Below are 15,497 nucleotides of genomic sequence, written 5' to 3'. Positions count from 1 at the left end.
TGGTTTATGTATCCCCATTTTACAGATAAACCAAGGCTACGTTAAATGACTTGTTCAAGGTCACAAGGGAGCTATCATTGGCTGGCAGCAAATATGAGGATTTGCTTCAGGAAAACACTTTGGCACACACTTAACTTAAAGCATGTGAGTAATGCCATTGAAGACAACATTACTATTCATATACTTATTAAGAGCTACCATTAGAACTCATTAGGTCCTCATACACAGTTCTGGGCTCAGACCACTAGTCTATCCTTCTCTAAGACGAAGCCTCTTTGTGTAATTGGTGATGATATAATGCAATATTCAATATTCTTAGATACTCTTCAAAGACATTACATATTTATTATATACATTTCAAAAGCATCTGTTGCCACAGCATCCAGTGCTCCAACATAACATATCTAATATTTATACTATCATATGTTTTAAAATATAGTTGATGTGTGTGGATTTTTATTTTTCAGTGTTACTATGAAATAATATTTTCAAAATAATTAATATGTCAAGGACTACAAAGACAATCCTCCAACTCATCCCTAGCAGGGTATTATGAGGTGTGGCATAATTAGATCTAAAATTTTAATTCTGACTAACATTTTATATTGCAATAGCATCGCCATTTCAGTCAGGTTGGGTCCTCATTGTGCTAGGCATTGTACAAACACATAGTCAGTGGCAATCCTTGACCCAAAGAACTTATAATTGAAAAGAATTATGTTTATATGACAGGTATTTGAAATGTTTTATCCTGGATGATAAAGAAATGAGAGGGTTGATTTTATTCATGTGACAGGTTTTTTATGTGCAATTCTAGGTGTCTGTTTTTCTGTGCTGGTGTTGAGCACACTTTCTTTTATTATTATTGCAATGTATAAAGATATACACTATAAACTTCTGATGCATGGTTTTGGAGTTGGGTTTAGCATGTCTGTGCATGTGTACTCTAGGATGTGGCTGCACGCCTGGTGATGATACCATGTACGTTTACTATTATGCACGGTTCTTTGCACTGAAATAAATAATGAATTGAATCAAATCCACATCCCTTGCTGGCTGTTTGTTTTCGGTCGTGGGATCATCTCGCGCTGTTTGTTTAAGGCTTTTGTATTTGTAATGGGAAAAGGAAGGCGCTAGGACCGGGCTGGCTCCTGGTATCAGCCGGGAGGGAACTGGAGGAGAGAAGGGGGGTGCACAGTGACTTATGCAGAGAAGGCGCTGCTGCCATTTCCACTCACACTCCGCACTCACTACTCAGAGGGAGGGAGGCAGGGAGGGAGGGAGGTTACACAGGCTGACTGAACTGAGGAGCTCAGCTGCCAACACTCAACACTGCCTGCTGCTGCTGCTGCTGTACTCTGGGCAAGGGGAGGGAGGGAGAAAGAAAAGGAGAAGAAGAAAATAAAGAAGGAGAGAGAGAGCAGATAAGTAGAGGGGGGAAATCTGAGAAAGAAGGAAAAGCAAAGGACACCTCCCTCCCTACAGAGAGAAGACTTCCCATGTAGCAGGGGAACGAGGGAGAAGCCTGAAGCTCAGCAACTGAGAGAGAAACAAGTTACTTAATCCCTGGAGAGAGGAGGGACATTAATAATAACAACAGTTGCTGATGATAATAATCATACATAACCGCTAATAATTTAAACCCAAAGAAAGTTCAATGCAATATTCGAAGCTATTTCTGGTTGCCTCTTCGGGGTAACTTTGGAAGGCGCGCTGCTGCTGTTGTCGCCTGGAGGTGAGAGAGGAGCCTCGGAAGAAGGAAGAAGTTTCGTGGGGCTTGTTTGCACAGGAGGAGAAGATGGGCTGGAAGAGTCGCTGCTGCTGGGGAGGCGGAGGAGGAGGGGACCGTCTCTGCCTGCTCACCCTCTTGCTGGGGTTCCTGCTACCCGCCTGCAGGACTCGAATGTACACCAACCACTGGGCTGTGAGGATAACTGGGGGGCACCAGGAAGCCAGCAGGATAGCTAGCAAATACGGATACGTCAATATAGGACAGGTAACCCTCCTTCAAACTACATGCACTACTTTCTAGCAGATGGTAACGTTGCAGATGCCGCAGGCAGGACCTTCTCCCAGGTCTGCTGCTGCTCAGTCTGGGCTGGCACAAAGTTAAGCAAGGGAGCGCAGGGCAATGGAAGGGGCAGCTCGAAGTTTGCCCTTAGGTCTAGATGCCTCGGAGCCGTTCCCCGAGTGCAGCGTGTGTGGAGAGTCCTGTTCGAGTCAGCAGGGATGTGTTTGTGGCTGAATCCTGCCGGTGGATTGTAGTTGCAGAGGACTGTTTCTCCCCTTGGGTTTGTTTTGCGTGGCTGCGTGCAGGGTTTATTTTAGGCCAGGTGTAACACGTATGTTTTAATTGTATGTGTGTGTCCCGGGTGCCAGTGCTCTGGGGGGGATGACGGGAGTGTGCAATGCACAACAACAGCAGGAGACAGAAGTTTCTCCCTGCAGACACTTTTGGGGAGGGATTGTGCGAGTGAGGGCGGGGGATGTTCTCTGTGCAGCGCCGTGGGCATTTCTCAGACAGCTTCTCACGAGGTGGGAGCGTGCAAAACACCCAGCCAGGAGACGTTTGAAACTTCCTGCGTTCAGACAGTGGCTCTAGCAGCAGGAGTGAGAGGGGAGGGGAAGACAAACACCCAGCTTCCCCCCCTCCCTCCCCCCCCCGTCTCCCCTGATTCCCCGTCTTTGTCCTAGGGCTTGGGAGGGTTGGGGGAAGATTACTGTCTCGGGGTGATTCAACCAGGTAAAGGAACGGGGGCTGGGGTTTTAAAATGCAGTGAGAATCGGTGCTTAGAAAAGGTGCCCCGGTTGTTATTTGTGATGGTTATGAATGTAAAATAAAGATCAGTTCATGGCGGGGGGTGGGGGAGATGACTGATGATAACGTGGACACAGCGTTAAAGCCAAAATACGCGCTGGTTCAGCCAGGTAAATTTCCGGCTAAACTTGGAATCCGGCCCGCCGCCGCAAGCTGTACTGGGGGGGGGGGGGGGGTTCAGGGGAACACGTTTGTCACGGAAATTAAATGCATCTAAGAAATTACCCTTGCCCCTGCTGACGCTGGGTGGAAGTGGCTCTACTGCGGATCGGAGCCGTCTGCCGCTAGGGTCGTGTTTGTGAAGGGGGAGGGGGGAGGAGATAGCTTGGGGGCAAGGAGTATCCGCTCTGTCCAAGCTATCAGAGCATCTAGCCCTCCCACAGCTTTCCCCACCTCCAAGCGTCTCATTCCATTTGTGCCGTTTCAGAGCATGAACTTTGAGCTCAGTCCCTGAAAATCAGCTCTCCCCTGAACAAGCAGACTAGGACTAGGAGAACACAGCTGCTGCTATTGCCAAGGTGGGAGTGGGGGAGTTTCTAGCCCCCATTTTGGACACCTTCCGGAGCGACAGGTTACGAGGAAGGAGGAGGAGGTGGCGAAAGGGTCGCCCTTTGTGCCCCTAGATGCCTGCATGTCGTCTTGCTGCCGCTCCGATTTTAGCAGGCAGCTTGGAGCGAGAAAAATAAACCAGACTAGCCCTGTTAAAAATCCAGTTGTGCATGGGCAGGGGGAAATATTGAGGCTGAGAAGAGATAATGTGCCGTGTCTGCACAGAGGGCATTCGAGGGCTGATGTACGGAATCTGACTGGGCTGGTGCTCAGAGATCTAGACTTTACATATCTCGGTAAAGGGAAGCATGCCTGTCAATGCCCGGGAAACACTGATTTCCTAAATTGTACATATGTACAATAAAATTACTTCCTCCTTTCTCCAGTTCATAATAAAACTGGAAAGCGGGAGAAGTAAAATCTTGAATTCAAGCAAATTTAACACAAAATCATACAAATCTTCCTTGATCTATGCCTAGTCAGTTAGAAAACATGGGGACTCTGCTGAATCCACAAATGCTTAGTTAGAAAACACCTGGAACTGTCTGGATCCAAAAACAGACCATGAGAAAATTATTGGATCCAGACACTTGGAGTGAGGAAACATCTGGTTCTTGCTGGATCCAGTCACATTTAGGAAGTACTCTGTTGCTGCATCTAGGCACAGATACTACAGTGAGAAAAAAGAGTTAAGGTACCCTTTTTCTGATGTGCACCCTGCCATACTGTCTCACACATTTCTTGGGATTTAGCCTTATAAAGTGTGAGTTGTTATCCAATGCATGGCAAACTGAGTGCTTAAAAATAAACAATACTGTTTTGCAATTAGTTTTTCTGGGTGCACTTTTAATTATACCAATTAAAAGTTTAGAACACAAGATTTAACATATACAGAAGACCTCTTCATCTCATGCAGGAAATTCACAAAAATACAGCTGCACTTCAGATATTTTTCACCCCATCAGATCAAAGGACAGTAACACTCACCCAGTTGTTAGTATAATAAAATCAGTTCACACATACTGTATCATTGTACTGAAAGTTTCAAACGTACTTCTCAGTTGTTCTTTGTCCTTCATTTTATATCTTAATCTGGAATAGTGCACATTTATTATTGTTAATTATTTACCTCAAACAATGTGGGATCACAAACACTGAAATTATATAAAATATCAAATACAAATAGTTAAATCTCCAAAAGGGCTGAATCCCAGCTTCCCTTTTTGTTCCCACAGTCAGGTAGTTTGAGGCACAAATAATCCTATTTAGGGGCACAAAATTATGGAGGAAAATGTATATGTGCAAATTGCACCCACTCTTTGGAAAATTTGGCTCCAAATTGCCATTTATATAAAATAAGTGAATCCAAAATTATAGCTACCTGCCCTATTGTTTTTGTGTCCCTTATTCTGTGTCTTTTTTCTTTTTTGTATCTTCATATTTGGGACTCAGTAGTTTGAGCATTATCATATTGTTCAAGTACAGAAACAGGCAATATACTAAGATGTATGGAGAAGGATTCTCTTCTGCCCCTTGTCTTATTTGCCATGCCAGATGGCTCATTTAGGGCTTGACCCTGCATTCTTTGCACACCCAAACCTTCCATTGGATAAATACGGAAAGCAGTAAGTAGCTTTTGTCTTCTTATATGTCAGTAAAGTGCCATGTATACACCCATGGTCTTATATTAATAATACATACATTGCTGATCAGGTGTGCAGATAGGGAGGGGACAAAATACAGAGCATATAAGTAATGGACAATTGGAAAATGCATAAATAGATCTAAAATTAAAGGAGTGCATAATGCTGATGCCCTTCATGTAAGTATTATTTAGGTATGCAGATGTGCAGTATGCAAATAAAAGGAAGAATATAGGAATATATTAACTGGGAAATGTGTTTTTGAGGGAACAAGTGAGCATTAGTGATGGCATGAACAAGTCTGGTAGTTGATTCCCAGGCTCATTCTGCTTGCTACCAAGCTTTAAACAGGAAAAAGCTGGCAGTGGACATATGCTAAAACATTCATGGAGATTACTACACATGTTTTGGCTACTGGATGTCATTTTTCTCATCAAATAGAGATCCCAGAGCATGGTTTATTACATATTTATGTGGTCTGAAGAGTGGTATGCATTTCATTTCCCAGAGTTTCATGGCTGTGTGAAGTTCACTTTAGGTCTGGCACTTTTAAGTTTCCGGTTACTCCTCGTGAAATGTTCTCCAAATGGCATTTTTGCATCAGAGTGTTCATTAGTGTGTCCCTGGGCATTCATGTGAGGAGTCTGTTCTGTTCTATTCCATGCCCCACCCCTGCTCTGAAAATTTGGTACCATTTTCATCAGGTTGCCAGATTGTTGGGTCTTCAGGTGTATGACATTGATTCTACATCCCTTGTTACCTTGTGGATAGCACAGAATTATGCCATTCAGAGTGTACATAATACAATTCAAAAGAATTATGGCACCATTCTTGAAAAGTATAACAGAACGTATGTAATCTCTACATGTGAAACAAAGCATACAGGTTATCTTGCAGGTAGCATATGTAGATTTTATAGAGCACAGGTGAAAAGAGATTTGAGGGTTAAGTTTTAAGGACAATGATTAAGGAAAGGAAAACTGGGAAGTTCAAGGAGTGGGATTTGGCTATCTTTTTATTAGGGAGATTTAGAAGTCACAGACAAGGGAGAAGTGATGGTTGCTAACATGGATTTGAAGAGTGAAGGAATCAATCTGACCAAAAAAAAAGGATGGAAAGTGAGGGAGAAAAATCTATGCCAAGGACAGCCAGGGATGAGAATCTACTATTTATTGTGGCAAACCAATGGGAAGTGGCTGAAAGAAATCTGATAGTTGTGGAGTACAGGGAATAGACAGAACAGGACAAGATAAATTCAAAAGGATTGTGAAAAGTATTGTGATTTGATATCTGGTGCACTATTAAGACACTTAAAGTAACCAGTTAGCAGAGTCCTTTTCCAGTGGCAGAACTTGCTGCGTGTGCAACCTATATATTATGGCAGCCAAGATGGTTAGGATTTTGGTTTTGTAGACAGTGTTACTGCCAGGTGACCTGAAAGGGAGCCTTCTTCTGATTGGGTCAGTAGGAGCTGTGCTATGCTTATTTTGGCTTGAAGTTGCTCATTGCAAATCTTATGGAAGAACAGATCCATAAACAATCTGAAATGGACAAGAAACCATTAAAGGGTTCTGAACATGGGATATTACCACCTCCAGAGAGAAGTAAAGGGACATGGAGCTGCATTTACCACCTCCAGAGAGAAGTAAAGGGACATGGAGCTGCGTTTTTGGGTAATGGAAGATTTGAGAGTTGGGCTTTACAAAGAATGTGTAGAAGGCAAAATCTTGGCTCTTTAAAATCAGTGTGAGTCTTGCAATTGACTTCAGCAGGCATTTTACCCAAAGGAACAAAAGAACTACAAGAGTCTAGATAAGACACAATAAGGTCATATATAAGAACTGATGTCTAATATGGACAGTGTTTCAGAGGTTTTTGTGGGTAAAAGATTTTGCAAACCAGGAAGATCCCAACGATATTGTCAATTGACTGAGTTGAACTGAGGGGAGCAGTAGAGATGCAGGGCTTTGCTTCGGGGTGCTTTTGTTACTAGTTGATCTATCCATTTTGAATGAGTGGAGATGAAAGAAGTTATGAGAAAAAGCAAGCCAGAGGATGAGATTTAGGCAGGCTGCAAGTTAATTTAGGGATAAAAGAGGAAAGATGGTTTAAGTTTTGGATTTTATCTGCAGAGAAGTGATACTCAATGTTGACTTGAGAAAAGAGATGATCAGTGGAGATGAAATAATGGGCAGGAGGTTGTGAAATGAAGTTCAGACAATACACTGGAAAGGGCTGTAGAACATATGTTTTATGGGTTGTTGTTTTTTTGTGCTTTAATGGTTCCTTGGGGATGCATGTAAGTTAGCCCTTGTGTATTTTGCTTTGTTTGGGTGATTGGTAGTAAAATATAACAAGTGGTCCTTGAAATATCTGTTTGTTTTCATTGTCCAGCTGGTGTCTTAGTCCTGGCCATGGCTAGAAAAACTAATCAGACACCAGATGACTAGATCAATTAGTCAGGGGTAGATGTGATAGATGGATGAGGGAGGGGCCACTAATGAGGTCCAGAGGCAAAATGTTGGAGAGAAGCCCAGCTCCCTGCTACTCGCAGTTCCTGGTCAGATGGAGGATGGAGAGATTTCTACCAGTGTACTGTCTGTGAACCTTGCTTAGGGGCTTCATCTTTTATTTAAGTCTCTGACTAGTTGATGAACTTGAAGCTCCAGTCTTCTTTACTTCCCCCAAAGGAAGAAGGAGTTTTCTGTTACTTCTCTCACTGCATGGCCTCCTGGCAGACACAAGGTGGGAAAGGAAGAGGTTTTTGCTAAGCAACCCTTTCCTAGGCTCCATTTTTTTCATCCTCCTTTCCTGTGAATAACTCCAGTACTGTCTGTGCTGTTGGTGGTATTTTTTTCTTACCTTTACAAGCATGAAATTGACATGAGTCTTGACAATTGTACTGTCACCCATAGTTATTTGAATAGCTGCAGTGAAACTAACCAGAATATTACTAATTTCCTTCTTCTCTGGCTTGGGAAAGCAATGAACAGCAGCTGAGGTGTCAGGAAGATGACACTGCAGAACATTTGATTTGTGTTTGGAAGATTCTCTTCCTAAACATGAGGGCTAGAAATTTTTGTTTTTAAAAGGAAAGCTAAAATCCTGCAGAAATTGATGATATAGGTCCCTTATTGGTTCTGACAAGTGGGCAAATGGATTTTTCAAGCCTGAATTTGTTCACTAGGTTTTTTGTTTTGGTAAGACTGTCTTACCGATGAAGGCTCATTTTGATAACTGTAGGTAGTGCTGTAGATTTTGTGCATATTAATTCACACTGTTGGACCTGATTTCGCCTACACTTAAATCAGCGGGAGTGTTTCCATCTACTTTAATGGGAGCTGGATCAGGGCCATAGTACTTAGTTATTGACAGTAGGCCTAGTGTAAATCAATAATAACTCCATTAAAGCCAACAGAGTTACCCTAGTGTAAAGCCAGTGTAAGTGACAGTCCCAAAGCTTAGTTTGTTAGAGTGGGCTTTTGTATGACAGAAGTATCTTAAGTGATGACATAATATCCTGAATTTTGATTTTTAGTGATGACATTTTTGTTTTGTTTCTTAAGAAGGGGGGATTCTGGCCCACTGTAAATTAGCAGTTGGTGATTCCTTTGTTGTGTGGGAATCACTAGCTGGCATAAAGCTGTCTCTACACCATTCCCTCCCAGCTGTACCAAGAATGGGGTACACTTTATTGAACTTTATTGAACCCTGACCAGAATAATGGCCCTCTGGGGAGGCTGTTACAAGTTGGTATAATATAGAGCACTCTAGAGGTTGCTTTAAGTTACACTGTGATTGAACCAGCTCCCAATAGTTACAGGGTGACATATCTCCTCCCCTCGCCCCACATTATACTGAGCAGAGCTCTAGCACTGAGCTGAGTATCTGTTGCTAAATCTTGGAATAATTCCACCTTACATTGGCTGTCTAGAGATAGAAGCTGTTGAAGGATTTATTAAAATCATGTAGTGTGTTTTGCACTTTGTTCAATTGTTTGCAGTGTTGTTGTAGCCATGTTGGTCACAGGATAAGAGATGGACAAGGTAGGTGAGGTAATATCTTTTATGGACCTTCCACCAATAGAAGTTGGTCCAATCAAAGATACTATCTCACCTACCTTGACTTTGTCCAGTTGACAGATCATAGAATCATAGAATATCAGGGTTGGAAGGGACCTCAGGAGGTCATCTAGTCCAACCCCCTGCTCAAAGCAGGACCAATCCCCAACTAAATCATCCTAGCCAGGGCTTTGTCAAGCCTCACCTTAAAAACCACAAAGGAAGGAGATTCCACCCCCCCACTAGGTAACGCATTCCAGTGCTTCACCACCCTCCTAGTGAAAAAGTTTTTCCTAATATCCAACCTAAACCTCCCCCACTGCAACTGGAGACCATTACTCCTTGTTCTGTCATCAGCTACCACTGAGAACAGTTTAGATCCATCCTGTTTGGAACCCCCTTTCAGGTAGTTGAAAGCAGCTATCAAATCCCCCCTCATTCTTCTCTTCCGCAGACTAAACAATCCCAGTTTCCTCAGCCTCTCCTCATAAGTCATGTGTTCCAGTCCCCTAATCATTTTTGTTGCCCTCCGTTGTACACTTCCCAATTTTTCCACATCTTTCTTGTAGTGTGGGGCCCAAAACTGTACTCCAGATGAGGCCGCACCAAAGTCGAATAGAGGGAACCGATCATGTCCCTCGCTCTGCTGACAATGCCCCTACTTATACAGCCCAAAATGCCTTTAGCCTTCTTGGCAACAAGGGCACACTGTTGACTCAGATCCAGCTTTTTGTCCACTGTAACCCCTTGGTCCTTTTCTGCAGAACTGCTGCCTAGCCATTCGATCCCTCGTCTGTAGCGGTGCATGGAATTCTTCCGTCCTAAGTGCAGGAATCTCCACTGGTCCTTGTTGATCCTCATCAGATTTCTTTTGGCCCAATCCTCTAATTTGTCTAGGTCCCTTTGTATACTATCCCTATCCTCCAGTGTATTGACCACTCCTCCCAGTTTAGATATGTTGTAACTCCATTGATATACAATGGTTTATCATTATTCAGTGAGAGAAAAGGAAGCTTTTTTCGACACAGCCATGAAAATGATAGTATACTGATATGTCACTTTAGTTCCCATAGTTTTCCTTGTTTCCTGAAGTACAGCTTCTCACTGGAAATACATTTGTGGTTTAGTGCTAACATGTTAGTGCTAACATGCTAACATCAATACAGTGCAGAAAGGGATGCTAGTTTAGTGACACATGACCTGAGAAGAGGTTTAAAATCCAGCAGCTCGATTCTGGCTCTGACACTGATGCTTTCCATGGTCTTGGGAAAATCACTTAACCCTGTCTTCCTCCACTTCTCATTGTATAAAAAGGGGGCTGATAATTAGGGATGGGTACATGAGTTTCCTCTAATTTCAAATATTGTGCCTTCAAAGTAAGGAATGGGCAGTGAACCTTTTGAGGTTTGTGTTCAGTTTGTTTTGCCAGTTCCATTCTGCTGCCGCCAGCCTCAGCTCTGAGCCTAGAGTACTGCTCCTAGCTCAGGCGGGGCACTCTACCTCTTCCCAATCATGCAAGTAAAGTGGGAGAGAGAAGAGGCTTCTACCCCTGAAAAGAGGGAAGGGATGAAGTTTTCCTTTCTGTGGCTCCAATGGAGAATAGGAATGGAATAAAAAACAATCTGTTGCCTCCATACTAAAGTGAAGTAGGGGTGAAGACTCTTTGCTCCTTTCCTTGATTCAAGGGAAGGGGTGAATATATAGGTACCCTCCCCATCCCCACAACTCCTCCCTTCACACCTTGATTGTCCCAACAGATCGTCCCTTCTCTTCTACAGATTTCGTCTGTGTAAAGGCGGCTAGTGACCTACCCTTACCTTTCCGTCATCTTCTGGAGGCAACAGTCTACCTCTTCCCCAGTATTCTGCATTGGGCAAGGCAATAAGGACACTCAGTGTTACAAGGATAGTGTACTAAGCTCTAATATATGAGGAGCCAACCTGTGGCCATTGCAGATTACAGTATTATGTTATGGCTCTGTGCTTTGTAAAGATTTTATTTGAAAAGTCTCGGCTGAACCACAAGGTCAGGAGTGTTGTATGGGATTATAGTGCTTTTAGGCCAGTAAATCACACAAACAGTGAATAAATATTAATCAGATTCAAACCTGAAGATCTAGCAAAGGCACAGAGAAGCTGTTGTTGAAAGAAGAAAGATTGATTGTTCAGAAAGATTGAGTAGAATGGCTGCTAGCAACTTTCCAGTCCTAATGGGTTAAAGGGAGATTGCTGTTATCTCGATAGTTTCATTTAAGTCAGAAGATTACAGAAAATTGCAGCTGAACTAGAAAAGAAAGATCCTAAAATAAGGATTGATTCTTTTAATTGAGTGAGAGTAAAAGACTGCTGCTGGAGTTACCAGCATCTCCCACTGGCTGATGCAGAAAAACAAGATAATAGACCCTTGATGCTCTGTAGAAGCATTTTCAGCCACTCAGGACTGTTATATTTAAAGATTTAATACAAAAGACAGGTTTCAGAGTAGCAGCCGTGTTTCTTTCCACAAAAAGAAAAGGAGGACTTGTGGCACCTTAGAGACTAACAAATTGATTTGAGCATAAGCTTTCGTGAACTACAGCTCACTTCATCGGATGCATTCAGTGGAAAATAAGCTTTCGTGAGCTACAGCTCACTTCATCGGATGCATTCAGTGGTTTTCCACTGAATGCATCCGATGAAGTGAGCTGTAGCTCACGAAAGCTTATGCTACCACAAGTACTCCTTTTCTTTTATACAAAAGACAGGACACTTAGATCTCAGGTCAGTAGGTCACAAAACTGAGACAGGGCATAGCCACATGAGAATTTGGGACTTTGTATAATAAGCTTATATAGCCTGGGCATCACAGATACAGGTACCAGAGCTAAGATGTTAAAAGATCCTAAACTAGATATGTTATGAGCGATGTACAGAGATAGTGAAATTGCACAGATGTAGCTGAGAAAATTAAATACAGGCCATACTGAGGTAAACTTTATGGGGAAAAAACTCAGCTGAACAAGAAAGAAAGGCCGAGAGTTATAAACAACTACAACACTACAGAGAGAGCACAACACACGGACTGTCTGCTGCTGCTATTGTGCTAGCAGACATTCTGGGGTCATCAAGAAGTGTCCACCTTCTGAAGAGATCTGTAGAAAATAAAAGGAAAAAACATATTTTTGCAAAGCTTGCAGGCAGCAAAAGCGGCAAAATAAGACACATATGGCAGAATACAAAGAGGAGAGCATATCTGATGAATCCGTATTCAGCATTAGATATCTTGTAGGTGCAGTTAAGACTAAAGTAAAACAGCGGTTTATATTACTGAATGTGTGCACTGGTAAGGACGTGGGTAACGAAACCATGTGCCAAATGTGCTGTGGATCCACATGCAAACTAATAATCTACATGGATTATTTTAAATAAGACGAGGGGAATCTGGCTTTACAATATAGTGGAGTCAAGATACCATTATATGATGATTCTAAAATGAAGGCCTTAGGTCAGGAGTGGACAAACTTTTTGGTCTGAGGGCTACATCAGGGAATAGAAATCGTATGGCAGGCCATGAATGCTCACAAAATTCAGGTTAGGGTGCGGGAGGGGGTGAGGGCTCTGTTTGGGGGTGCGGGCTCTGGGGTGGGTCTGGGGATGAGGAGTGTGAGGTGTAGGAGGGTGCTCTGGGCTGGGACCAAGGGGTTCAGAGGGCGGGAGGGGGATCAGGGCTGGGGCAAGGGGTTGGGGCATGGGGAGAGGCTCAGGTGCAGGCTCCAAGTGACGCTTACCTCAAGCGGCTCTTGGAAGCAGTGGCATGTCCCTTCTCCGGCTCCTATGCATGGAGCGGCCCCCGACCCTGCTAGAGCATCGGAGCGGGGCCATGCAGCTACTTCCAGGAGCTGCGTGGTGCGGCCCCCAACCCTGCACCCCGGAGCAGGGCCATGCTGTGGCGCCCTGGCACCCCAGTGGGAGTGCCAGAACAGGGCCAAGCAGCATGGTGTGGCCCCTGACCCGGCACCCCCGGCTGGAGCGCCAGAGCGGGGCAAGCCCCAGACCCCGCTCCCCAGTGGGAGCTTGCGGGCTGGCTTAAAACGGCCCACCCCTGCCTTAAGTAAATGCACCCTGAGCTACATTTATAAGAATGAATTATGATTTAAACTTTCAAGTAGTGAAAGGGGTGAAGGAGCCTTTTCTCTAAGTAACCGTGGCAAAAGGCTCAGAGTGAATCAATAAAAATGGACACTGTATCCAAAGATGATACCAAAAGATAATGGCTGGCAATGGGGATCTGTTTCATGTACTTGGTTGCCTGCTAGGAAAGTACTATTTGAGATGGACCGAAAGTCAAGGAAGCAAAATTACCAGTACTGTTAAAAACACAGCTCAGAGTAAAAACAATCTCAAACTGAAAATGAAATTAGGACTTTGGCTGTTTTCTAGATAGGGCATCTGCTCACAGATGAAGCTGCACATCTAACTCCTGAGAAATTCTAGGAATACCTGGGAGAAAAAATGTCAAGCAATACAACACTTTATGGAATTTGTGAATACCTTACAAAATTTCTGCCCCACCCCTCTGATGTGTATAAGTAACAGACAAGGATCCTGTCTGGAAATGACAAAGCAATTAAACAGGTAAAAGAATTTGTCAGCCAGTACCCAGTACTTAAGTGCAAAGATGTACTTGGGTGCATACTTAGGGGATGCTCCAATTCAGCACAATGCAAATGAGAAGGAACTAGGTGCAGCCTTACTACAGGAAAGGCCTCCAAGCAGCTTTTATGTCAAGCTCACTTTTGCTTACACAGCAACAGTATACAGAGAGTGAAAAGAAGGGAGAGATTCATTCAGTACCTGCATGGTGGAGATGTGATCAGTGATGATGATGCAGACCATAAGCCTCCAGAAAACTGCTTTCATAAACCTTTTCTATTACCACAAATGCCTTCCATGTAGATTCATAGAAGAAATATAATTTGAAGTTATATTATGGTAAAGGATCAGAAATACACAAAGTAGATTTCCTATCTAGAGCAGCACTACCTCAGACATACGCTATATTTGAAACACTTGATCATAAGACATTAAAAAAAGATAGCTTTTGCTATCGAACTCGAGGAAATTAACTATGCTAAATTGCTTTGTAGCTGGATCAGCATCTAGCCCAGATAGAACAGCCTGGACAGCAAGATTAACTACTGAAGCCAGTGAAAACAACAGGTCTGTGTGGAAAATGTGGAAGCTGAGCAATAGTGCATAGAGTACAAAACAGAATTATATGCATATGAACCAGAGTTGCTATACCCAACATTATAAGACCTGAGACATTGGCAAGAATCCATGCTAGCACACAGAAATATGTCGTCACAAAGCCAGAATTACTGTTCGTTAGACATACGTTGTTATAATTATTTATATTATAGTAGTGCCCAGAGACCTGAATTAGGATTGGACTTCCGTTGTGCTTCAGTCCTCACTATTGTGAGGATTAATCGGTTGACATTAGTAACATGATGTGAAGATGAAAAGTGTTATAGAAATGCTCAACAAAATTAATAGTAATAGTTGTAACAACAAGCTCTGATAACTCTCATGAACATATCACTGACCCAAATTTAACCTATGCTACTACATGAAAACATATTTCCTAAATAGTTGTATGCATGGTGTTATATTTTGCATTTGTAAAGGACTTCTAGAAAAAAAATGCAGCCACTGACTATGGATCTGATCCTGCAAACATATGTCTGTAAAAGAAGTTATGCTCATGAGTAGGATTACTCATGAGTGTAAAGTTACTCATGTGTCCACATCTTTGCAGAATTGGATCTTAGAATCATTAAGTTATAGAAAGAGAAGCAGCAGCCGGTCCACACTGTTGATCAACTCATGAGCCTTTTCATGCTGCCTGCATCTTTTAATCTATTTTTCCACTGTGTAAGTTAATGGAATGTTTCTTATTTGGTTGGTGACTTTCAGATAATAAGTATCCTACATTTTAGGGCAAAATCCTTCTGTGACATGCCACATTGAATCATGTGTCATGTCAGTAATGTTGAATGTCAAGCTGAGATAACCATCAACCTGAGAAATTGGGAAAATTCAGTTTTCTAACAGGAGGTCTGAAAACATTGAGGTTCAAATTCTGGCCTCATGTGCATAGATAACTCCACATGAAGTCAATAGGACTTGTTTCCATGCATAACTGGGGCAGAACTTGTCTCTTAAAACAGGAACCAGTGTTACCTCTCCCAGGATTGTACCATATTAACTATATGTTTAATCTGTGGTAAACAATTAGGAAAATTTGGTTTCCTATCAGCAGCCTAGCATACTGTCAAATGTTACTAGGCAAAAAAAGCATCTGTTATGGGGTCGTTAGGTTTGTCTCATTTTTGGTGAAGTAAAAGCAACCTTGAACTTTGCTCTTTTTTGCCAAAAGCAAGTA

At 42.8% G+C, this 15,497-nt stretch overlaps 1 protein-coding gene across 4 annotated transcripts in view; it reads left to right on the top strand.

Annotated features, from left to right (window-relative positions):
* Positions 1-1,263: 1,263 nt before the first annotated feature.
* Positions 1,264-15,497, top strand: part of PCSK5 (proprotein convertase subtilisin/kexin type 5) — a 299,939-nt gene continuing 285,705 nt past the window's right edge. For 3 of the 4 annotated variants that reach the window (XM_073345119.1, XM_073345121.1, XM_073345122.1), the window contains exon 1: positions 1,265-1,996. In XM_073345119.1, the coding sequence (XP_073201220.1) occupies positions 1,799-1,996 (198 nt within the window). In that variant the 5' untranslated portion in view covers positions 1,265-1,798. Of the gene's footprint in view, positions 1,997-15,497 lie in introns of all 4 variants that reach the window. The other variant, XM_073345120.1, reaches the window with a different exon arrangement.

Source organism: Lepidochelys kempii, chromosome 5, assembly GCF_965140265.1.
Source record: "Lepidochelys kempii isolate rLepKem1 chromosome 5, rLepKem1.hap2, whole genome shotgun sequence".
NCBI lineage: Eukaryota > Metazoa > Chordata > Testudines > Cheloniidae > Lepidochelys > Lepidochelys kempii.
Note: the sequence above shows the minus strand (reverse complement) of the source record. Positions and strands in the feature narration are given on the sequence as shown.